Genomic DNA, 26,908 nt, shown 5'->3' on the forward strand with positions numbered 1-26,908 from the left:
CGATCACCTGAACATCGCACCAACCTCGAGCTCCAGCTTCTCTGAACCTCCAACTTTAAACCCCCCACCCTCGTCCATCCCGCAAGCAGCAAGGCCCCTGTCGAGCGCCCGGGCGCCACACCAACGCCGAGCTCCAGCCTCTCTGAGCAACCGTCAACCCCTTTTCCCCTCCCCGGCCTCCCCCTTCCCTCATCCCTTAGCGGACCTCTCCGGTAAGCTTCTTCCTTTAATTAGAAAAGAAGGGGGAATTGCGGGATACTGATTATGTGCTTCAACCTGGCGGGCCTGGGCCGGGGGACCGGATCCACCCCTGGGGAGGGTAGTGGGTACGGGTGACAGCGCCCTCCACAGCCCCCCGGGCCTGAGAAGGTGAGGCCGGAGGCAGGCCCCAATTCCTCACCCAAAACCAACCGTTGGAGGAAGCTTGCCGGGTAAGACCGCCTCCCTCGTCTAACCACTCAACCCCTCCGTTACAATGCAACGTCCCCTACTGCCAGTGCACATGCACCAATCATTGTGCAACACCCAACAACCAACCTTCGCGCCCTCTCAGAACCAATCCAAGCCTTTAACCTCTACAGCTACCCCGCCCTCTAGACCGCCCGTTATAAGCTTGTACTCTCCCCTAATAAACTCTCTTGGTTTTCTTCACCCTAAAAAGAAACGTGTCCCGCCTGTTCCTTTCTCGCCGCCCTCCATACTTTGCACGCCTCCGCCGGGGACCTGGCCAAGTCCCCCGCCTCGCCCTCGCCTCCGGGAAAGAGCCCCCGCCGCCGGTACCCTCCGAGCAATCCTGAGAGCCTAGGATTTAGCGACCGGCCGCCACCCCCCCCCCCAGACGAATCAACTGCGACCGCACACATCTATCTGTATCTCTGTCTCATTTCTTCCTCCCTCCCTCCCTTCCTTCCTTCCTTCCTTCGTTCCTTCCTTCCTTCCCTGTCAGTGCTGTTTCTTCGGAGAACCCTGACTTATATAATGTGTAAGACAAGAAGGTCTGTAAATAATCTCTCAAAATGCTTAAGATGTCTTGTGGCTGGATGCGAAGGTAGCAAGGAGGATGTTTCACAGGCGCACCAAGAGCTATAATACAAAATGGGACTAAGAGTCACAGAGATATATGCTGATGGTTCTCAGGCAATCAAACTCTGTCTGCATCTCAGGAAAGCAATTATTTTAAAGCCATCACTCAGTCTATAGTCTTATGTGTAGGCTATGGGACCACAGTCCCTTATCCATAAACTTTAGTGCCAGACACATTTTAGAACTCAGAATTTTGAAGATTTTAGAAAAGTAATATGGTGCATATACTTACTGTACCTTGCCTAATGCCCCCAGTGGAAACTGGGAAGCCTTGTAATCAAACACATTCATATTATGCAATAAAACATATCAGAAGTTACATTATATATAGTCTCTTGCCTATCAGATCTGCTTTGTCTGAGGCTTTTGGTTTTCAGAGACTTTAGGATGTTGGAATATGGACCAATACTATACTATTCCATGACAAAAACAATCTACTTCACAAATCTCCGGAGAAGGTATGCAGCTTTCTTTGGTGTACCATTCCAGTGTTCTGGAACATAGAGTCCAAATCTGTGGGAGCTGTGAGAGCTTGATTTCTGTATTTGTTTCAAATTTATTCAGCCTTGTTGAGTACTGAGTACTATCATGCTTGTATTTTTTTTAAACTAAAGTGAAGCAGATTAATTTTGTTTTGAAAATGTTAAAATAGTTTCATTAGACATTTTGAGATTTTTAGAATCTTGCAGTGTCAGAACTGGAAATTGTGACATTAAAAAAAGATGGTTTTATTCATTTTCACTCAAAAATATGACTTGAGATTTCTTTTAAGTTTCAGTATATCTACCAATATATAATACAGGTAACTAAATAGAAAGACATTGGCTAAAAACAGACAAAGTTTTCATTGTTTACTGTCATCCAGCCTTTAATTGTCAAGTTTTATCTAACTCATGAAAACCAATTTTACCATCCTATCTTGGAATGGTAATGATCTTAGCATAGTCTGAATTGTCAAAAAATGATTTTAAACTTGTAGTTGTTAATTTTAAAAATTTTAAATAAAAAAAACATTTTTACCATGATTTATTTCTCTATATGACTAGAGATTCTGATAGGGAAGACAGTTTCAGGAAGTCAGGAGGCTCTCCAAATGAAGTACAATGGTAGAAATAATCCAGATAAGGGAAAAAGGAGAGAGGACCAAGTCTAAGGAGCTTTCAGAATGAAACAAACAAACAAAAAAAAGATTTTACCAATTGTTCTTGTTTGTTCCATTATTTATTTAGTCTTTATCTTATTCTCAAAGGTATTTGAAGCAGCTTACATAAACATATACAAAGCAATAGGTTAAAAAGTTGTATGTCTGTGGAGACAATGTCAGGGCACACGAACAAGGAAACTAAGGGCACAGTATAAAAGGAAGTCAGAAGTAAAGCTGGTACCACAGTTTTTGTGTTTAGCTCTGAGCTTTCCAGGTACCAAACTGAACAGAGAAACTCAGTTGCCTGAGAATATAAGCTCATGGAAGTTAGAGGCTACATTTTATTTGCTGTCTCAGTTCTGAAACACAGCATAAGATCTGTCTTAGCATAGGGAAGTGATAAATATTTGTCAAATGAATCAAGATTATAGTGTCTCTAAGACACTGTAGAAACACAGCTCTTTTGCACTCAGAAATGTCTCTCCTGGTCTTCATAGAGGGGACACTGGCTGTAGGGACTGACAGCCACAGGGACATCTTTAAGAATTCATTTCATCATCGTTAAATTAATTTGTTCATTCAGCAAACTTTTCTGAACCCAAATTGTTTCAAGACATATGGATTAAAAAAACTGTAGAAGAGGGAGAGTCATTAAACAAATCCGGGAGTTGAAACAAGCTGTACAATAGAAGCTCCTTGCAGGCAGGGACAATGGCTATCTTACCACTGCTGCTAACCCATGCCAGGAAGACTGTCCAGGAGATAGGGGAACTTGGTACATATTATTTGAATGGATTAATGAGGATTCAGCAGGTGGATAGACAAGAGGGGCTGTTCAGCCAGAAGGGAGCAGAATAGGCAAATGTTTGGGAGCTGCTGGTGGCCCAGAAAAGAAGATGGTGTATAGTGATATGGGGAGGGCTGGGGGTCAGTGGTGAGAAATTAGTCTGGTGAAATAGGCCTGAGTCAGATTTGGAATGCTGGCATGAGTTATATTTTATTTCTGTTTTGTCTGTCAAGAATGATCTGTAGCTGAAGTCAGGATAGAAAAGCATCCTAACATGTATGAAGCACCAACTCATCTTACCTAATACCCCCAGTAATCCTCTGAAGACTTGTTCCCATTTTCCACATAGCAAAACTGAGACCCAAAGAATTGAAGAATTTTCTCAAGATAACTCAGCTATGAAAGGAAACTCTCACTTTTCTTTAATTAAATGAAATCCTCGTTCTAAGACTGGCAGTGAGGGGGAGTATCCCTGTTGGAGAACGGAGTATCCCTGTGGGGAAAATTTTTTTTTTGTCATGGAATAATATAGTATTGGTCCATTTATCTTCCCAGGTTTACTGTCTCTTGGAGTATTGCTCCCCAGTCCACACCTCTGCATCCTCATTTAGCCTCAGGTGCACAGTGAGGACAGGCTGGAACTTTTAAACAAAGCAAAGGGGTAGCATTTAGGATACAACATAGGAACATAACACATAAGCAATTCATAACTTTAGTAGTGGGACCCCGTGGAGATACCTCTCTGTTCACCTCTGTTCTTCTCCATGTGACAGAGACCATCTCTAACTCCTATCAACACAATAACCTTTGAATGATAAAATTATTGCCCAAGAGAATGGATGCCCCAGGAGAAGCTGGTTGTTTCGTAGTCTGCCTGCTGAAGATTTACCCAGCTTCACGGTATTCAGTGTGCTTAATGGCAACTGTCACCTTGTAGCCATTATTATTCGTCTCAGTTTACAGTTTTGACAATTTACCTCTCCCACAGGGTTGATCCTGAGATGCCGTGCTTCCTCTTGTCACCTTGTATGATTCGGTGTGGTAACCATACCAACATGAAAGTATTGACATTAACCTAAGGGAGAGACACATACAGTAGTAAGGGAGTTGTTTTATTACCGAATTATTGTGAGATGGGGTTGGTGCTCAGGCGTGTAGGGAAGAGGGGAAAGGGAAAAGAGAACCTATGTCCAAATTTGTGAAGAGATCATAACACAACAGTTGTTTCACAATCTTCTTCCACATGGACATTTTTTTTTTAAGCTACTAAGAGAACTTGGGGAAGAACTTTGGAATGACTAGAAATCATGGAAATTAGAGGAAGCATGGAAAATTAGAAGTTTCAAATGACAGGCAAATGGTCCAATTTTCTGAAAAAGGAAGGCATTCTTTAACCCCTGAATGGTAAGTCCCTTTTCATTTCTCAGGAAGAATCAAATATGGATTTTTTCAAAGTCAGTTTGTGAACATTTGTATAGGAAACATGTACACTGCTGAAATCTAGCTCTCCAGAGTTTCACAAAATAAAACAGGCCAAACCAGATCAGTGCCGATTCTTGTAGGGTGGATTGCCAGTTGGATAGCTCAGGAGAATGCCTTATGTTTACAGCTCAGCCAAGAACCTTAATAGAAATTTAGTAAATATTTTAGGGCCTGTTGTATGTCAAGCACTATGCTAAATACTAGGAATAATCAAGCTTAAGGAGCTCGGTTTTATGATAGCAAAAGTTTTCTATGGTATTTTTCTCAAATAGGTGCGTATTTATGGATGGTTATGAATACTTATGCTGATTGCACTTAGTAAGTGCTTTAATAAACATCTGTTTTATTAGATGTTAGTTACTGAAAGGATGCCACCCTGGAGAGAAATTTTTAATGTCATGTCCAGGGGTCTGCATTTGCACTAATGACACTTTTATAGTTACACTTATATATTTTTGGATTTGCTAAAAATAGTGAGAAAGTGTTATTCAATGGACCAAGTCCAGGAGGATGACACTCTTTTGTGACAAAGACCAAAACTGAGATGAAATATAACAATAAAAAAGCCCTATTTATTAAAAAAAAAAAATCCATTTGTTTTGTGTATGTGTGTTAAAGATTTGATATTAATGAATTGCATTTGTACCATAAACCATTAAAATATATACAAAATAAATAAACTCTTCCTATCCTACAGATTCCTTCTCTTGTTCAGATGACATTGTCACCTGCTGATCCCGACTGCACAACCACAACAACGGCTGGTGCACTAATCCGGGGAGGGGATGTTGGTTGAGCAGTAGAGTGTTTATTGAGTGACCAGAATGCTGTTAATACCATCTCTGTGTACTTCATTCTAATATATATATTTTTCCCACTGATTCATGAACTCCTCAAGGTCAGTGAATATATATTGTAATATCAATATCACAATATCTGACAGCATGCCTGGGTCCTCACAAGTTCTCAGTTGTTATCATTATCTTCACGATATTGTATTCACCTCCCCTACCAAAAAAAAAAAAAAAAAGCTAATTTTATTTAATATTGCATTAATTATAGAAAAGCATTTTTATTAGTTTTCCATTTCTGCTATAACAATTATCAAAAACTCAGTGGCACAAAACAACACATTTATTATTTTACCATTCTGGAGGTCAGAAATCCCACCGGGGCTCAGATTAAGGTATCAACAGGGGCTTGCATTCCGTAACGGAGTCTCGAGAATCTGTTTTCTTTCCTTTTCTATCTTCTAGAAGCTGCCTACATTTCCTTGGTTTGTGCCCCCTTCCTCCATCTTCATGGCCAGCCACTCCCTGGCACTTTTTCTATGGTCACATTTCTATTTTAGACTCCTGCCAGGAAAGTATTTCAACTTTTCTTTTATGTGATTACATTGGGCCCACCCAGATAATCCAGTATAATCTGTCTCAAAATCCTTAAATTAAATCACATCTGCAGAGTCCCTTTTGCCAGGGATTAGAGTGTGGCCATCTTTGTGGACCATTATTCTGCTTATTTTGTCACAGTATCCAAATAAGAATAGTGGTGGTACTAAGTTGTTAGATTATACCCTAATTTCCTGTGCCTCATTAGAATAGAGTACTTGAAAATCATAGCACAGATCCAGGATAGGGAGTCAATTTAGAGTTGCACCAATCAAAGGGGTGTTTAAAGGAACAGGGTGTTTAGCTTAGGAAGCAAAAAAGTCTTACATTTATGTGGGTTGAGGATTGTGGTTTGTTTAGGCAGGAGATGATCGCTGTCATCAAAATATTAAAAAGTTTCGTCACTTGACAGAGGGTTTAAACTTGTGCTGTGTTATCTCAGAGGGTGGAAGGATTAATATTTGGAAACTCCCAGCGTGCAGGTTTTGGCAGAATGTGTGGTCATTATTGCTATCCTTAAATGCAATAGGCTAGAAACGCCATGACTTGATGATTGGGGGGGTTCTTATAAGAGAGACTTGAGCATTGGATGAAGCCTGGGGTTAGGTGAACTCTCAAATTCGTTTTAACCCTCACAGTCAATGATGTTAAGATTTAGATTTCCATTCATGATCTTTGGGCATCTCTGTCTGTAGGTAGCTAAAGCTGGCCAAGGCCCTTTATCATTACTGAGGAGTCATCTTTTTGCCCTAACCAATTTTTTGCTAAGGATCTATCCCATGCTAAACAAAATAAGCTGCTGAAAGAAGCTTGTAGAGTTCAGATACCTCCTTAGAAGACAAAGCAGCCCGTGTTCTTGTTGGGAAAATAAGAAACAAATGGCCAAAGGAATGTCCAACTTCTTAAATATCACACGAGCACTTAAAATACAACCGTTCTGACATATTCAGACATGAAAAGAAAACAAACAAATGAGCTGTAAAGAGACATGGCATCAGGAAACTGTAGATGCATTGCTATTAATTGGGGTATTAAGTAATGACTCACATTTTGAGGAAGTTGGATATTTAAAATGAAGAAAGCAAAAGCAACAAGAGTAGTCCAGAGTCTTTCATCTTAATCCGTAAAACAATATAATTTTTGAGCCTTTTTTTCATCAGTCCACTTTATAAAAGGGCTGATTATTTGTAATAACTTCTGTAAGATCAGTGATTGTCTATAGAAAGTGCTGTTTTTACATCAAAAGTGTATGGTACATAAAAGTACTTTTTGATACCTTTAGAGAATTTATGATACTATGAATATTCTTGATCTTTTCAGTACACAACTGATGTCTAAGTTATAAACCTGAACTGTATGCAGTATTATGTGAGACCATTTGACCACAAATTGTTTTCAGCTGCATAGATGTCCAGCAGGAATTAAGAAGTTGATTACAACGTCAGTTGCATTCAATACAAATACTTATGGTTCTTTATAGACTGTGATTTATGTATCTTCAGGGAGAGCCTTAAGTGTCTTTGGGTTTGTAATAGTCATCCTAGACTGAGAGATGCTTGTTCAGACACTTCAGCTTCTGGCCAGTCCTGACGATGACTTCATGGCCATTCTGACTTCTTTGTACTTCTATGGATTACCCATGAGAAATAATCATAATTCTAGCCAGATCCTGATACTCCTCTCTACAGTCAGGGGAAGGTCAGCTATTTTTTGATCCCCATGGGAGCAAGACAGTGCCTCAATCAGTAACCTAAAATAGCTGGCCATTCTCAGCTGCTGGGCTGGAGTCTCTCCAGGGGAGAGCAAGGGAACACAAATCCACTGGCAGGGGGTGAGCTAGAAGCCACCACAACATGAGCTAGGAGAGGTTTCTCAAGAAGATTCTGCCTACTCAAAAATCTTTATTCTTTTTGTTGTTGTTGTTGAGTGCTAGGTGTCTACCATTCTTTATCTTCGTATTTGAAGGGAAACCTGTGAATTGAAAATGAGACTAAATGTTGCCATCTTTTTTGGGGCTCTCTTTGGTGCTTTGGGGGTGTTGCTCTTTTTGGTGGCTTTTGGATCAGATTATTGGCTTCTTGCAACTGAAGTGGGAAGATGTTCAGGTGAACAGAATGTGCGTTTCTTTTTCAAAATGTTAACGTGCTTGGTAGTGATGAGAATAACCTTATGTATCCTCTCGAAATCTGAGACTAGGAGTCAAGTGCCTCTTTCTTCATCGAAGAGATATTCAGAAAGCTAGTGATCATCATTCTTTGGGATAAAATACATTTCTTTAAAATGTTCTTGGATATAATAATTTTGACCATGTTCTTTGTGTTGACAGTAAGTTACTTCATTTGTGTTCTCTGCAGATACAGAATGTCACTTTTCACCATGAAGGATTCTTCTGGAGATGTTGGTTTAATGGGTTTATTGAAGAGAATGATTCCAATATCTGGAAGTTCTGGTACAGTAAGTGGAATTTAGCTTTATATCCATTCTTGTCTTTAAAATAAAAATGAACAGTTTATTTCTTAGTACATTTCACTTACAAAACAGGCCTGGATTCTTAATTGTAGAATTCCAAATGTTTTATGAAGAGATTCCTTTTGATCAAATAGAAATGGCTATAGAAATAATTATTTCATTTTCTGCCATAAAATAGGAATGTGAATATTTCTGGCAAAACTGAATTATCTATTGTTTCTATGCTCACATTTAAAATGAACTACTAGCAAACAAAACAGATATTTTCTATAGTAGTTTTAAAGTGTCTATTATTGCTATGTTGCAAATCAACGCATTTTGTTTGGCTATAAATGCTTGAAATTGCAAATTTAAAATTCCAGAAATAGAGATGTATTATTTTGTACTCATATTCTCAAAGTTAAAAAATATTTTTTTATAATGGTAGTTAATTATCAGCAGTGGCAGATGAAAGCTTGCTTTATTTGGACTTTACCCAAGTTTGAAAGCAGTATTGAGAAAGCTAGTGCTTTTGATGTTTGCAATCTCTCATAGAAATTGTAAAGTTCTTTTTTGAGGTAGAATAGAATTTTTTTTTAAAAAAAGATTCATTCTTTCAACTGTATTTCCTATATTGTATTAATCTTTAAAAATCAATTCACTGAAAATTATTCCTTCCAACAGTGAAGGAACCGTTTATGACCCTAAAGCTTTTTGAGGGTTGAAATTATTAGTATCCTTATCAGAAACTCTTGCAGTAAATCAAAGTAAGATATTTATAGAGTAGGCAAGCTAGTGAAATATATAAAAATCTGAGTTCATTGAAGACTTAAGATGATGGCAAGTTGGCATATATAAAAGGAACGAAGGTAATGATGAGATGGTATTTTGAGAAGAATATTTGATAGACCATGCTATAGTGCATTTTGGGGAGCTGAATAATGCAAACTATGTGCAGCCTGCTAGTGGAAATTATTTAAACTTTGGTAAAGTGGAGTTAGTCTGGCTGTGGAAGAGGAAGATTTTGCCATGGATTTAGAAAAAGAAAGAGTATTTTATTCTAGCTTCTCTCTGAAATAGGAGTAAAATTCTACAAGAAGAAATACTGGCTCCTCCATAAAGTGTGCACAATGAAATGTTCAAGTTTGCAGACAACATAAAAGTTCTCTCTTGAGGTTTCTTCAAATGTGAAAAATGTACCTGAATTACTAACTGGTATGATTGATAATTTGCATCTCTTCCCTAAAAATAGGATATAGAAGAAATTTTTTTAGTAATTGGGGCTCATCGAGGTCAAATCTAAGTTTATTAAACTTTTGAAAACAATTATATATTGAATAACTGCTACTCACTAGATATTATGCTAGGTGCTGGAGACCATGGCTGAGAAAATAAATGAAGTGTGGTGCCTTTAATTTTAAGATGATATTGGGGCATTTGAGCCTATTCCATTAAATTATGTCATGTAGCTGGAACCTCTGGATGAAACCACCTTCCAGGCTTCCCAGGCCTTTCAATATGAGTTTTTTAGGTCTTCTACCCTCACCTAATAATTCTATGAATTGGTTGATCTAACCTGCAATTTTTTGTGTGTACTGCTAACTCCATATTTCTGTTGAATTAGAAATGAGACATAACTCAGCTCCTCAATAGCAAATGCTATTGTTTTGTTCTCCTTCCTAGCCAATCAGCCACCGTCCAAGAACTGCACGCACGCTTACCTGTCACCATACCCCTTCATGCGGGGCGAGAACAATTCGGCCTCCTATGACTCTGCAGTTAGTAAGTACCCTCTTTCCTCCGAATGTCTCTGATACAGACTCATCTTTCTCAAAGATGCCTGCCACACATTTATTTGTGGGCAATTAAAACATAATTTAACATCTGAAATTCCAACATTTTCCCTGATATTAATCTGTTTTGTAAAAAAAAAAAATAACATATTATTTTTAACATGCCATTTGTCCTAGTAGAATCTAACTTTGGTCTAGAAGTAGAGCCGTTGTATTTTACTTGCTACTCATAAAAATGATTTTAAAATGAGTTTTCCATGATGAAAATAGTGATATTAACAGGAAGAACTCCTTCTTAAGGGTTCAACTGATCTAAAACTAGTGTTACAATGGAAAATAATATTGTAATGTGCACCTTACTTTTAACTCATATTTTTACAATTATTACATAAAAAATGTGATTATGCTGCCATATTTGTACCAAATGGCTGAACTCTGTTGTGAGCTCACAGTAGAAGGACAGTCAGATATCATTAACTGAGAGTCACGATTACATAGCTTCTTTCATGTTTTCTTACTACTATTTGGTCTACAGAAGATACATAAACTTAGTTTCTATAGTTTCTATAGAAAATACCTGAAAAATAGTAAATAAACACGTTTTTATAAAAAAGTACATAGACATAATATGTTAACCTCATTGCCAGCTGGCTTCATCAACGTTTTAATCTAGGGCATTTATCTTAACCCTGAAATTAAGGTTTGGTACATAATTCACCAATGTCATCAGTGAGCCAAAACTATTTGCTTTTCATAATATATAATAGCTAATATAATCTAACACATTTGATTAGATAGCCAATATATTTAATGTTCTGAATAACTTAATTTTCCTATCATTCATCCATTTTCCATCTTTCTGTAAAATACATATTTACACACATTACCGGTTTTTTTTATGTTTGTCAAAGAATGTAACATTTGCTCATATCATGTCATTAATGTGACACTTTGGGGAGTGGGTTTTGGGTCTGAATAAGAAAAGAGTTGAGCTGATCCACAGCTGCTTTTGTCCATCGCGATTCCTTGTGTTCAAAGGGACTGTGGCTGTCGGGCTGCAAAATCATGTGTGGTATGGTGCTCTGTTGCATTGCAAACTGTGTGAGGTATCCTCACTGACATTTGTCAAAAACCAGTGGGTCACGTATGATGTGGACTTCCTCACTAGTAAGAAAAGAGATGGCATGGGAGAGAGTAGGAGAAATAATTTCACATTACCGAGAAGTTCCAGAAAAGGTTCCCCTTTCTTGACATTCTTACTTTTTTATAAAATGACCTAAGAGTTAGTACAGGATTGGCTTTCCAGAATACTAGCTATTCACCTAAATATTATTATCATTATTGGTAATCATACTTGAAGACCCTTTGATGAGATAGATTTTATAGGCACCATATGTTTTAAAAGAAATCTACATATTTGAAAAGTCTTCACCTCGAGGAAACAGTAAAGAACTTGAAAAACAAGGTAACATAATCCATGCATAATAATTACGTTGTAGATGGTTAGTGAATACATGTCAGAAAAATTATACTGCAATTACACTTAGAATTATTATGTAGCACTGCATATAATCACTGTGTCATTTTTTGGATCTAGTGACAAAACCATATTCCACCTTTTTAAAAAAATTATCGAATTCCTCTCTGGCACATATATTATAACTCCTTCCTTACTTTAAGCAACTTTATTAAACACTTTTAGTAAAAATGACTAGGATGGACAGAGATATTTTGCAACAAAAATAGTATCCTCAAATCTCACTTATCCTCCTGATAATGTACAATGAGATCTGATATAATGTTTGGGTGATTTATTATTATTTTTTTGTTTATCCAAGAGATGGACATAGACTTCATCAAAAGGATTCTATCTGACTGAAAGCGTTTGTGTCCTAGTTAAGGAGACAACGTAGTCTTCACTAGATTCCAGAGCCACTCGCTTGGCTTTATGTAGCATCATAATAGAAATCACATGACATGATTCAAACAGCTCATCCTTGGCAGAACTATTGCAGAGACCCATGTCTCTAGACTTTGCTTTATTGATGACCTTACAAACTACAGTGAAGAGAAAGGCTTGTTTTAGTACTTCTTGTTAAATATTTTTAAGCACATGTCTTTTAATTGGATTTAAACAAAAGAACAAATTAAACTTATATTGGCTTTTTCTACCTTTCTGTCCGAACCTGACCTGTATATGCACAGTCCAGTTCAGTGTTTCCTATTTTTATTTTTAATCTCAAATACATATTCTGAAATTCAGTTATTCTCAAATCTAGTTATTTGAATGATTGCCCAAAGCTAGCAAGAGTGGTCTAATTCTCAGAATTGTTTTTGAGATAGGCTTGTGTACTTCAAAGTCCATTAAACAATCCCATTACCTTTTGATATCTGTCAGAGTTCAGATTTTCTGGTTTGTTTCATGCTTAAATTCAGTCATAGTTCATTTATTTGATATGATTTGGTAATGATGTACTGAACATAAATTAATTTTCAAGGTAATTCAACCCCGGAGTGAATTAATCATTCCCCATAGCCTTCGACCACAATTCCATCAGAGCACTCATTCTATTTAATTGCAATTGTTTGTTTACCTTGATTTCTTCACGATTTATTTGAGCTTCCTGAGGGCACAGAACGTAACCTACTCATGTGTAGCCGCAGGACTTGGTATAGTGACTGGAACTTAATAGTCACTTAACAATATGTATAGAATGATTTAGTGCCAAAATTATACTTACCATTTTCATCAATAAACATTTTTGTTTTTTCCAAGTGGAAACCTTCCAGAAATAAATTACATACGGTTTTCTTCTGAAACAAATTATATGGAACATAATTTCACCTTTTTTTGATGAGTCAGATCAAACATCCACATGAGCTTCTCACAGTTTCTCAGCCTTGGTGTTTGTTCTCTTGCCTCAGGACCTTCTTGTGTGCCTTCCAATGTCTAGTTAATGCTCTTTCTCTCTTTCCATGCATCCTCCCTTCATTTCTCTAACAACACAGGTTTACACTTGGACCTTAGTTCAAACCTCATGTCTTTAAGAAGCCTTCTTAGATAATTCATAGAACAGACTTTAATTATTTACTTGTGTGATTATTTTGTTAATGTATTTTCTCTCCAATTCAACTCTAAGCTCCATGAGAGTAGCTGTCTTATAGTTTGGTTCACTATTGTATCCAAACTAGACAAAATGCTGATGAATATCTTTTGAGGGATCTATCACTAGGAGAAAGTTGATGAATAGGCTGGTGCCTTAGGGCCCGTCCCTCTTTTCCTGGCAATGTCCTTTCTCCTCTAGGGGGTCCATTCCGTTTACCTGCACATTCTGTCCCCTGAGACCAAGCCATCCCTAGGCCTCTTCTTCACTTCTTTTCCACCCAAGAGAAGAGGTGAAAGGCAGTGATCCTCATGAAGGGGTGGTGCAACAAAATGATGGGAATGTGACCCCTCACAGTGGATGCTTAGGAGCATGGGCAGGGAGCAAGTTGGTGCCTTTGCAATTAGCCAACAGTTAGACTTGGAGAAGCTACCAAAAGAACATAGCATTACAGAGTGTACAAAGCCTCTTAAGAAAACACACACAAAAAAATTGCTTTATGAGGTAAAAGAAAATATAAAGATGAGTGCTCTTACATGTAACATTTTAAAATAGCACAGAAATGAATTAAGATTTGAGCCTAGAATATAAATATAGACACAAATAATTTAGGAGACCCATCAAACATTTCATAAGTATCTAGTATCATTGGGATGGTCACCCTCTTGAAGACAGGTTATTCTGATGTAGCTCGGTCTTATTTCCAATTTGTGTGTGTGTGTGTTCATATGTAATGATTTTGGACATGGTTGTAAATTTACCAAATAGTTTTGAATACTTATGCCCTGCTTTAATTGTGTAGAAAAAACAAGACACTGAAAAAATGTAATGGAAAATACGTTTCTGTCATTTTTTTTCATTAATGTCAAAACCTAGATATTTGGAAATACTTTAACATCAACTTAATTTCCTGCTATTCTTTCAGACATCTGTGATCACACAGCCACGGCCACAGGTACACCCTGCATTTCCTGCTTGTCAGCTGATGTTTCAGCTGAGAACACAGCACGGACCCCATTGTGTCCCAACCGAGGGCCACTTACTCGGTGGCATGCTCAGCTTTCATGAGGGCAGTCAGATTCTCAGTCCTACGTACCAACATCAAAACTGTAATGAAAAATCACTTCTTCAGAGGGTCCAATTCTGTGTTCCCTACAATTTATCCACGTGTGTCTGATGACTGGTTATTGGTTTATGTAACTTTCCTCCAGTCAAGGAAGTCAGTTGCTTTCTTAGAACAAGGCTGCGACATTATTCATAGCAGTGTGGCCTGGCTTCTTTTTGTGGAGGCATGATCCAAATACACTGGAGGCTTCTAGTGATATCTGCGAGAGCGTCTGCCCCATTCAGCAGTAGAAATTCTCTTGTTAGTGGGTCTCTTGATACTGTAGACAAGGGGCTCTCAATTTTAGCACTATTGACATTTTGGGATAGATAGTTCTTCATGGTGGTGGGCTGCCCTGTGCATTGTAGGAGTTTTAGTAGCATCACCAGTAGCACCTCCTCATTCATGACAATCAGAAATCCCTCTAGGCATTGCTAAATGTTCCTGGGGCAGGGGTGGGGGAGGCAGACTCACCCCTGGGTAAAAACCGCTAATTTAGACATCCATTTTCAATATTTCTGACCAGGGTCCAAGCTCTTCTTCTGAATTAGACCCGTACTTGCCTATGCTGTGTGCCCAGCTCCAGTTCTGAACCTGAAAGCACTTAACTGGATTCGTTCTGCCTTCTCCACCTTCTTAACACAGTATATTCAAACCAAAAAGGAGCCAAGAGCTTTCCTTGGCCTCTCTTATCTTTAAACATTATCACTCTGCCCCAGGCTTTGGACCTTTTCTTAGGAGAGAGCATCAGTTAGATTCAGTTAAAAAGCATAATGAAGTCCTAGGGTATGCCCTGTGCTGGGTGTTCAGGAACAGCCCTAAATTCCTGCCTTCATGGAGCTTCCATTGTTGTGGGGGAAGCAGAAAATACATCCTCTCAAGTACTTGGAGATAAGTAAAATAGGCGAGGGTGTGTGGAGAAGGATCTCTTTAGGGTGACTCGGGGGAGCCTCTCAGAGGAGATGCCGGATATGTTGAGTTGAACAACTCGGGGTTGTATGGGGCTAGGCCATCCAGCTGAGCCCTCTTGGTAGGTTTCCTAATCCCTCTTTTGGGAACTAAGTGGATGCAGGACAGAAAGTGCTTAGCACGGGGACTGGCTCATGGAAAAGAGTCTACGGAAGTTACAAACTGGGATTTCAGTTAATGCATCTGTCTTAGTCTCCTGGCTCCATCACTTCCTGGCTGAGATCACTTGGGTAGATTTCCTAGTCTCCATAAACTTCACTTTACTTATTTGTAAAAGAAAGATAAGTATAGTATCAACCTCATACAGTTGTGAGAAATAAAAAGAAATAATATAAATGCTTTACAGAGTGGTTGCCATATAGTTGGTATTCAGTAAATGTAAGCTATTCTTACAAGCATATACAAATTTAGAGTACTAAATATAAATCACCATCAGGGCGCATGAATTTGTCATACCATCTCCCTAGAGAAATATCTTCAGTTCTCTGAAGTGGTGTGTGTGTGTGTGTGTGAAGCCACATCAAACATTTGGTAGAGTTTCTCGTAAAGAAGGGCTTCATAAATGAGAGTTTATTGTTTATTATCATTATATCCATCTTCACTTGTAGTACATGGTAGTTAATATTACACAATCTTTGCTGAACAAAATTTGCCACTGTTTATTTATCTGGGAATATTTGATTAAAATTCATTCCATAAATCTTTATTGCATATATACTGTGTGCCAGTCACATAGTTCTTGGATCTGGGAAACAGCAATGAACAAGACATAAAAATCCCTTCCTAATGGAGCTGACAGTCTAGTGAGGGGAGGCAGAGAACAACATAACAACATAAACAAGTAAATTATATAGTTCATTAGGGGATGTCATTGCTGTGGAAAGAGGCTGGAGATTAGGGGGCCTGGAGTGGCAGGGGACAATTACAATTCTAAATAATGTGGTCAGAGAAGGCATCACTCTGAGAAAGTGCCATTTGGGTGAAGACATGAAAGACACGAGGGAAGGAGTCATATGACATCAGAAGGATGTTCCAAGCAGAGGTCACATCAGGTGCCAAGGCCTTTGTCTGAGGTGTACAGAGAACAGAAAGGAGCCAGTGCAGCTGGAGAGGGTGAGTGGGGGTAGAAATGGTTGGAGGGGTAATGGGCATTGGGGGAGGCAGGTCATTGTCAGGACTTTGGCTCAACTCTGAATGAAATGGGAAGGGGGCCATTGGGGAGTTTTGATTTGATTTATATTATAAAAGAACCTCTTCAGTTGTTGCACTAACAGACTGTAAAAAGACAAAGGTAGAATCAGGGAGAACAGTTAGGAGGTTTGGAATATTCCATATGAAAGATGGTGGTGGCTTGGACCAGGATATTAGGGAAGTGAAAATTTGTCTGATTCTAACAGGGTCCAATTAAAATTACTTATCTATCAGCTGGACATCAGCTGTAAAAAAAATCCCAAACTGCTATGTCCAAACTGCTTTTTACCTTAAAATATTAGTCCTGGATGCCTTTTTTATTTTTTTAAAGTATTTTGTTTTTCAAATATATACAGAAGTAGAAAAAAATAGTATCATAACCCATAGGTAGCCATCACTCAGCTTCAATTATTACCAACATAGCTGATTTTCCCTGTAACTGCCACACTGGATTATTTTAAAGCAAATTCCAAACATCATATAATTTCAACCATAAACAAAGAATTATATAAATTTAAAAGATTCTACACTATCTGATTGTTTTCTAAAACTTTCTTATTTTGAAATATTTACAGGTTCACAGGAGGTTGCAAAGATAGTGTAGAGAGGTCCATGCCATTTTTATCCAGTGTCCTTCATTGGTTACATCTTATCCGCCATAGTACGACAGCAAAAACCGGAAGCTGACGTTGGTTTGATCTATGTGTATACCTTTATGTCATTTACCACATGTGCAGATCTCTGTAATCAGCATCACAAACCAGGATACAGGACTATTCCATCATCCCAAAAGTCTCCCTTGTGCTGCCCTTATATGGTTACTTTTCCCCTCACCGTCTCTAACCTCTGTTATTGATCACTTTACTTTTGTCATTTCTAGAATGTTATGTAAAAGGAATCATATAGTCTGTGACCCTTTGTGACTGGCTCTTTTTTTTTTTAACTCAGTATATCACGTTCAGATCCTCCCAAGTTGTTGCCTGTGTCAATAGTTCATTCCTTTTTATTGCTGAGTAGTAGTCCATGGTAACGACATACCATAATTTGTTTAAATCTTTACCTGTTGAAGGACACTTGAGTTATTTCTGGTTTGGGGCTATGGAAAATAATGTTGCTATGAACAATTGTGTGTATGTTTTTGTTGTGACATAAATTTTTATTTCTCTGTGATAAATGCCAGAAATGCAATTTCTGGGTCATAGGGTAAATGCTGTTTTAGGTTTTGTTTTTTGTTTTTGGTTTTGTTTTTTAATCTGCCCAGGTGATTTCCATACTGACTACCATTTTACATATTTATTCACAGTGCATGAGAAATCCAAGTTTTCTGCATTTTTTATTCTAGCTGTTTTAATAGGTATGTAGTGATTTCATTTTGGTCTCAGTTTGCATTTCCCTAATGGCTAGTGATGTAGAGCATCTTTCTGTGTGCTGAGTTGCAACTGTAAATCATCTTCATTGAAGTATCTCTTCTTATCTTTTGACCATTTTCTAACTGGATCATTTGTGGGTTGTTTTTTTTTTTAACTTTTTGACTTTTAATAATTCTTTATATGTTTTAGATGAGTACTTTATCACATATATGACTTCCAAATATTTTCTCCTATTTTATACCTTGTCTTTTCATCCTTTTAACATAGGGACTTGTGTAGAGCAGTAGTACATTTTGATGAAGTTCAGTTTACCAATTTTTTATTTCATGGGTCATGACTTTGGTGTCATATCTAAGAATTGTTCACTAAGCCTTAATTACCAAAGATCTTCTGTGCTTTCTTCTAAAAGTTTTATAGATTTATGTTTTACATATAAATCTATGATCTGTTTTGAAGTAATTTTTGTATAAGGTATGTGGTTCATTTATTTGCCATTGTGTGTTCAGCTGCTCCAGCACCATTTGTTGAAAAGACTATCCTTCCTCCACTGAATTGCTTTTGCACCTATATCAGAAATTAGTCACCATACTTGTATGGTTCTATTTCTGGGTTCTGTCTTCTATTGCATTGATCTATGTGTCTATCCCTCTGCCATAATCACACCATAGTGATTACGCTAGCTCTATAAAAGTTTTGAAATCAGGAAAGTGATTCCTCACACCTTGTTCCTTTTTCCAAAATCATTTCAGCTATTTTAGATCCTTTGCTTCCCAAATAAATTTTAGAATAATCTTGTCTATATATATATATATATAATCTTCCTAGGACAGGAATATATCAGTTGGGGAAGAAATGACCTCCTTTCTACGTTGTCTTCCAATCTGTGAATATGGCATATCTCTCCGTTTATTTAGGTATTTTTAAAATTTCTTTCTTCAGCATTTTCATCATTCAAGTCTTGTTTGTGTTTTGATACATTTACTTCTAAATAATTCAGTTTTTGAGCAATTGTAAAGGGTATTGTATTTTTTGTTTTTGTTTCCATGTGTTTATTGCTAGTATATAGAAATACAGTTGATTTTTTTTATAATTCATATTTATTGAGATATATTCACATACCATGCAGTCATACAAAATAAAGCATACATTCAATTGTTTATAGTATTATTATATCGTGCATTCATAACCAAAATTAATTTTTGACATTTTCATTACCACACATACAAAAATAATAAGAATAAAAATTAAAGTGAAAAAGAACAATTAAAGTAAAAAAAGAATACTGGGTGCCTTTTTTTTCTTTCTTCCCCCATTTTTCTACTCATCAATCCATAAACTAGACAAAGAGGAGTGTGGTCCATATGGCTTTCCCAATCACATTGTCACCCCTCATACGCTACATTTTTTTTTTTTCATTTTTATTGAGATTGTTCAGATACCATACAATTATCCAAAGATCCAAAGTGTACAATCACTTGCCCCTGGGTACCCTCATACAGCTGTGCATCCATCACCACACTTAATTTTTGTTCAATTTTTAGAAACTTTTCATTACTCCAGACAAGAAATAAAGTGAAAGATGAAAAAAGAAAAAAAGAAAAGGAAACTCTAAACCTCCCCATCCCTAACCAACCCCCCTCAATTGTTGACTCCTAGTATTGATATAGTACATTTGTTACTGTTTATGAAAAAATGTTGAAATACTACTAACTGTAGTATATAGTTTGTAATAGGTATATAGTTCTTCCCTATATGCCCCTCTATTATTAACTTCTAATTGTATTGTCATACATTTGTTCTGGTTCATGAAGTGATTTCTAGTATTTGTACAGTTGATCATGGACATTGCCCACCATAGGATTCAGTTTTATACATTTCCATCTTTTGACCTCCAACTTTCCTTCCGGTGACATATATGACTCTGAGCTTCCCCTTTCCACCTCATTCACACACCATTTGGCGCTGTTAGTTATTCTCACATCTTGCTACCAACACCCCTGTTCACTTCCAAACATTTAAGTTCATCCTAATTGAACATTCTGCTTATACTAAGCAAGAGCATCTACATTTCTTCCACAAGGCAGGAGGGAGAGTCAAAGAAGGTAGAGAGGCAAAAGAAAGAGGAAACAAAAAAATGACAGCTAGGAAGCAGCAAAAGGAAAAATAACCTTAAATCAAAGTAGAATAAAGAATCAGACAATACCACCAATGTCAAGTGTCTAACATGCCTCCCCTATCCCCTCCTCTTATCTGCATTCACCTTGGTATATCACCTTTGTTACATTAAAGGAAGCATAATACAATGATTCTATTAGTTACAGTCTCTAGTTTATGCTGATTGCATCCCTCCCCCAATGCCTCCCCATTTTTAACACCTTGCAAGGTTGACATTTGCTTGTTCTCCCTTGTAAAAGAACATATTTGTACATTTTATCACAATTGTTGAATACTCTAGATTTCACCAAGTTACACAGTTCCAGTCTTTATCTTTCCTCCTTTCTTGTGGTGTCTCACGTGCTCCCCATCTTTCTCTCCCAACCGTATTCATAGTTACCTTTGTTCAGTGTACTTACATTGCTACCATCTCCCAAAATTGTGTTCCAAACCACGCAGTCCTGTCTTCTATCACCCTGTAGTGCTCCCTTTAGTATTTCCTGTAGGGCAGGTGTCTCGTTCACAAAGTCTCTCATTGTCTGTTTGTCAGAAAAATATTTTGAGCTCTCCCTCATATTTGAAGGACAGCTTTGCTGGATACAGGATTCTTGGTTGGTGGTTTTTCTCTTTCAGTATCTTAAATATATCACACCACTTCCTTCTTGCCTCCATGGTTTCTGCTGAGAGATCTGCACATAGTCTTATGAAGCTTCCTTTGTATGTAATGGATTGCTTTTCTCTTGCTGCTTTCAGGATTCTCTCTTTGTCTTTGACATTTGATAATCTGATTATTAAGTGTCTTGGCGTAGGCCTATTCATATCTCTTCTGTTTGGAGTACGCTGCGCTTCTTGGATCTGTAATTTTATGTCTTTCATAAGAGATGGGAAATTTTCATTGATTATTTCCTGTATTATTGCTTCTGCCCCCTTTTCCTTCTCTTCTCCTTCTGGGACACCAATGATACATACATTATTGTACTTTGTTTCATCCTTGAGTTTCCGGAGACATTGCTCATATTTTTTCATTCTTTTCTCCGTCTGCTCCTTTGCGTGTAGGCTTTCAGGTGTTTTGTTCTCCAGTTCCTGGGTGTTTTCTTCTGCCTCTTGAGATCTGCTGTTGTATGTTTCCATTGTGTCTTTCATCTCTTGTGTTGTGCCTTTCATTTCCATAGATTCTACTAGTAGGTTTTTTGAACTTTTGATTTCTGCCGTATACATGTCCAGTGCTTCCTTTACAGCCTCTATCTCTTTTGCGATATCTTCTCTAAACTTTTTGAATTGATTTAGCATTAGTTATTTAAATTCCTGTATCTCAGTTGAAGTGTCCGTTTGTTCCTTTGACTGGGCCATAACTTTGTTTTTCTTAGTGTAGGTTGTAATTTTCTGTTGTCTAGGCATGGTTTCCTTGGTAATCCAAATCAGGTTTTCCCTGACCAGAACAGGCTCAGGTCCCAGAGGGAAGAAATATTCAGTATCTGGTTTCCCTGCAGGTGTGTCTTAGAAAATTGCTCCACCCTTTGATGCCTCAGGTCACTGTGCTTTTCTGCCCAGCAGGTGACGCCTGTTAGCCTATAATTCTTGACTGGTGTGAGGCGGTATGGCTGTGTTCCCCTAGGCTCTGGGGTCTGGTTCTGAATGGAAAGGGCCCCACCCCTTTCCTCCTAGAGAAGGCAGACCCCCCAGGTGGAGGTCATTAGCATTTCAATGGTCTCTCTCTCTGCTTGTGCTGTCTCCGCCCTTCCCGGAGTCACAGCCCTGGAAAGTTAAAATGACTGGGGCTTTCTCCACTGAGCCGAAAAAGAAAGAGATAGTCCCCTTCAGACCCAGTCAAGGCGACCCTCCGGCTCTCCCAGGTCAGTCGTCACCCAAAGCCTCTGTCTGTTTTTTGGGGCTGCGTACCTGTAGTGAGCAGTTCACACTCGCTACTTAAAACCCCAGTTGGAGCTCAGCTGAGCCGTATTCGCTTGCTGGGAGAGAGCTTCTCTCTGGCACCACGAGGCTCCGCAGCTCGGGCTATGAGGGAGGGGGTCTCCCTACCTGGTTCCGCAGGTTTTACTTACAGATTTTATGCTGTGTTCTCGGGCATTCCTCCCAATTCAGGTTGGTGTATGATGAATGGATGGTCTTGTTTGTCCCCCCGCAGTTATTCTGGATTATTTACTAGTTGTTTCTGGTTTTTTGTAGTTGTTCCAGGGGGACTACTTAGCTTCCACTCCTCTCTATGCTGCCATCTTGCCCCTTATGTCCATTTTTAAACAATTGTCTTCAGGATTCATGGGTTCTGGGTTGTAGTTTGATAGTTTCAGGTATTTACTGCTAGCTATTCTGATTCATTAGAACCTAAAAAGGGTTGTCTATATTGTGCGTAACAGTGCCCACTAGAGTGAGCTCTCAGCTCCTTTTGGAATTTCTCAGCCACTGAAACTTATTTCATTTCATTTCACATGCCCCTTTTGGTCAAGAAAATGTTCTCCATCCCACGATACCGGGTCCAGATTCCTCCCCGGGAGTCATATTCCACATTGCCAGGGGGATTCACTCCCCTGGGTGTCAGATCCCACGTAGGGGGGAGGGCAGTGATTTCACCTGCCAGATTGGCTTAGCTAGAGAGAGAGGGCCACCTCTGAGCAACAAAGAGGCATTCGGGAGGAGGCTCTTAGGCACGATTATAGGGAGGTCTAGCCTCTCCTTTGCAGCAACAGTCTTCCCAAGGGCAAATCCTGTGGTAGAGGGCTCAACCCATCAAACAACCAGTACCCTATGTCTGTGAGCACATCAGCAACCATCAGGGTGGAGGAGCCCAACACCCCTGTATTCTCCACCAGCTCCTCAAGGAGGCTCTGCACATTTTTTTTGTTTTTTTTTTTTTAATTAACTTTTTTTTTCAAATCAACTATATCAAAAAAAACAAACAAACAAAAAAAAAAACACATTTCAAACAAACCATAACAAGGGAGTCCAACATGTTCCTACTCCACCCCAAGAAAATAGCCTAATATAGCAACATTTCTGTGAACTTGTTCCTACCATACCCATCAGAAATTAACAAACCATAGTTATTCTTGGGCATTCCCAGAACCTCCAGGTGTCTGTGAATTTTCTAAGTCTCTTATGGGTATCTACTTCTAATTGTATTCCACTGTGGTCAGAGAATGTGCTTTGAATAATTTCAATTTTTAAAAATTTATTGAGGCTTGTTTTATGTCCCAGCATATAGTCTATTCTGGAGAAATTTCCGTGATTAGTACAGAAGAATGTGTAGCCTGGTGATTTGGGATGTAATGTTCTATATATGTCTGTTAAATCAAATTCATTTATCCGATTGTTAAGATTTTCGATTTCCTTATTGGTCTTCTGTCTGGTTGATCTATCTATATGAGAGAGTGATGTGTTAAAGTCTCCCACAATTATTGTGGAAACATCCATTGTTTCCTTAAGTTTTGCTGGTGTTTGTCTCATGTATTTTGTTTCACCATGATTGGGTTCATAAACATTTATGATTGTTATTTCTTCTTGTTGAATTGCCCCTTTTATTAGTATGTAGTGGCCTTCTTTGTCTCTCATAACATCCTTGAATTTAAAGTCAATTTTATCTGCGATTAATATTGCTAATCCTGCTTTCTTTTGGCTGTAGCTTGCATGAAATATTTTTTCCCATCCTTTCACTTTCAAATTCTTTGTGTCCCTGTGTCTAAGATGAGTCTCTTGTATGCAACATATTGATGGTTCATATTTTTTGATCCATTCTGCAATCTATATCTTTTGATTGGAGAGTTTAGTCCATTTACATTCAATGTTATTACTGTGAAGGCATTTCTTGAATCAGTCATCCTATTCCTTTGGTTTATGTTTGTCAGATATATTTTTTCCCTGTCTCTCTTATTGTCCTTTAATGAACCAATATTGAATCTCTTTAGTACTGAACCTTTCTCCATCTCTCTCTCTCCTTTCTTTGTTTCTCAGTTGGTAGGGCTCGCTTTAATATCTAAAGTAGGGCAGGTCTTGTATTAGCAAAATCTCTCGCATTTGTTTGTCTGTGAAAAATTTAGGCTCTCCCTCAAATTTGAAGGAGAGCTTTGCTGGATAAAGTATTCTTGGTTGGAAATTTTTCTCTCTCAGAATTTTAAATATGTCATGCCACTGCCATCTTGCCTCTATGTTGGCTGCTGAGTAGTCACTACTTAGTCTTATGTTGTTTCCTTTGTATGTGGTGAACTGCTTTTCTCTTGCTGCTTTCACAACTTGCTCCTTCTCCTCAGTATTTGACAGTCTGATTAGAGTATGCCTTGGAGTGGGTTTATTTGGATTTATTCTATTTGGAGTTTGCTGGGCATTTATGCTTTGTGTATTTATATTGTGTAGAAGGTTTGGGAAGTTTTCCCCAACAATTTCTTTGAATACTCTTTCTAGACCTTTACCCTTCTCTTCCCCTTCTGGGACACCAATGAGTCTTATATTTGGACATTTTATTTTATCTATCATATCCCTGAGGTCCATTTTGATTTTTTCATTTTTTTTCCCCATTCTTTCTTTTTTTTTTCATTTTCTGTTCTGTGGCCCTTGAGGTCACTGATTCATTGTTCAGCTTCCTCTAGTCTTGTACTATGAGTATCCAGAATCTTTTTAATTTGGTCAACAGTTTCTTTTATTTCCATAAGATCATCTATTTTTTTATTCACTCTTGCAATTTCTTCTTTATGCTCTTCTAGGGTCTTCTTCATGTCCTTTATATCCTGTGCCATGCTCTCATTGTTTGTCTTTAGTTCTTTGATTAACTGCTCCAAGTACTGTGTTTCCTCTGATCTTTTGATTTGGGTGTTTGGGTTTGAGTTATCCATATCGTCTGGTTTTTTCATATGCTTTAAAATTTTCTGTTGTTTTTGGCCTCTTGACATTTGCTTTACTTGATAGGGTTCTTTTAGGATATGTAGGCTGATTCAAAGTCAAATCTCTAATTCGTCAGATCTACAGCTTGGTGGCATACACTTTCTCTAACTAACCAGCAGATGGTGTCTACGAGTCACCTATTCCCCTCAAGTCAGTTCTCCCCAACTTTGTCTTTGTGGTGTGTGGGGGTCTGATTCTTGTGGAGTCCAGTTAGTGCACTAAGTTTGGGTGTGTTGTTGGTGCTGTCCACCCTAAATGTGGGGCGTGTGTCTGAGAGGTTAGGGAGGCAGGGCAGCTTTAATAATCAAACCTCCCAGGTATTCCTGGAGATTTAAGGCTGTTGCAAGAGTCTAAACCTTCATTTCAGTCTCACCACAGATTTTCTCTGCCACTGACCCACAAGTCCTTGGTATTGATGTATGGTCCCTGGGATTTTTGAGTGGGTCCCTCTTCCAAGCCGTGCCCTTCTAGGGCCTCTGCTGAGGGAAGGCTGTGCTGTCACAAGTGCACGCCTACCCTCAAGGGAAGTTCTGGGCCGCCGGGCTGTGTAGGTGTGTTCCCAGGCTGCTGTAAGGATGACTGTATGGGGTGTGTTAGTTTTGCCCTTTTCTTGATTCTTGTGCTTGGTTGTTGAATTCTATTAATTCATTGATATATTTTAAAAGAAAAATAATTTTTATTTGTTTTGTAAAAGTCACCAGTGAAATATGTCTGATTTCATGTCTTACTGCAAGTTTAGTGGAATAATGGGAACATTTGGAGCTTCTGTTCTGCATGTTGTACTGAGTAGCCTACGATGCTGGCCCCTTTACATGTTTTTCTTCTGTACTCTTGCTGACAGCACCAACAGGAAGATTTATTGCTGCCATTTCAAATCATAAACTAAGAGGAACTTTAGGTCATTCAACCCAAAGATCATGCTCTACAGTGAGCTGACTCTATGTCCTTAACTCTCTTTGTAATCACCTCCTTGATCATGGGTTTTTTTGTTAGGGGAATTGGGTTCTGTGCTCCTATCAAGAAATAGAGATAATAGAAACAAACTCTATTTGTTAATCAGGAAAGAGTCAGTTCTATTGTACTTTTAAATTAGTTTTGGTATAGTGAGTCGATATCGGTTTTTATTTTACTATTTATTGCTGGTCAAAAAAAATTTGGGGAGATAGGAATGAAATTAAAGTGACTTTAAAATACAGTTATTTTTAGATGTGATTGATTTCTGTCAGGCACTTTTCCTAATACTTAAGTTTATTACGTAAGTCTGGTGCATGGTCACGGCAATTATTTACATCAATCAGCCATTGGTTTCATATTGGTAAGGGAAGTGGGACATTTTATGGAAAGCAAAGGGTTAACTTGTTTCCAGAGCAACAGCTGTTGTTAGGCAATAGGGAGGATATTTGCTCTAACAGCTTGCTATGTTGAGTAGCTAGTGAGGGAAGTCTTCCAAAGATGTGTCCTATAACTGCAAATAAATAAATAAAACCAAATCACCCACTAAACCATGCACAGAGTAGCTATGGGAACACTGTGTTTGATCTTTGTAATTATTTTCTGCTTCAAATGGGGCCATTTTAGAAGGCTGTTCCTTTCAAGTGGAGACTTGGAAGTTTTATCTATGCAGTTTATTATCAAAGGGAAATATTGGCAATTCACTTGCTAGAACTCTAACTAAAAGTGTTGTAAGTGACTTCTGAGGCTGGTGGCTCTACCTTTTTATAGAAATGCAAACAAAAAATGAGGGAGGCTGGTTAAATGTCTTGCTTCTAAGGAACATACAGCAAATAGGTGGCAGGTCAGTGAGGAGAACACAAGGCATTCCCACCTGGTTCCTTCAGGTCCATCCCTAGAAGAGGCCAAAGCAACAGAAGATGCCCAGGCAGGATTGTAGCTACTGTATTTAGTGAATTCTGATTTGGAACACCAAAGATCGTGTTTCTTGCTGTGTGGAGGAAAACAGAGTCTCAGTCTGTTCATGAACAAGCAAAGTGTGAAAGACTGTT

General features: G+C 38.3%; 1 protein-coding gene across 6 annotated transcripts in view; it reads left to right on the top strand.

Moving 5' to 3' along the window:
- The window catches only part of TMEM182 (transmembrane protein 182), a 100,031-nt gene that overhangs the window by 24,166 nt on the left and 48,957 nt on the right, over positions 1–26,908 (top strand). For 5 of the 6 annotated variants that reach the window (XM_037806697.1, XM_037806698.1, XM_037806695.1 and 2 more), the window contains 2 exons: positions 8,239–8,338; positions 10,016–10,114. In XM_037806697.1, coding sequence (XP_037662625.1) covers positions 8,239–8,338; positions 10,016–10,114 — 199 coding nt within the window. Of the gene's footprint in view, positions 1–7,868; positions 8,001–8,238; positions 8,339–10,015; positions 10,115–26,908 lie in introns of those variants that run through there. The other variant, XM_037806693.1, reaches the window with a different exon arrangement.

This window comes from Choloepus didactylus, chromosome 17, assembly GCF_015220235.1.
Source record: "Choloepus didactylus isolate mChoDid1 chromosome 17, mChoDid1.pri, whole genome shotgun sequence".
NCBI classification, from domain to species: domain Eukaryota; kingdom Metazoa; phylum Chordata; class Mammalia; order Pilosa; family Megalonychidae; genus Choloepus; species Choloepus didactylus.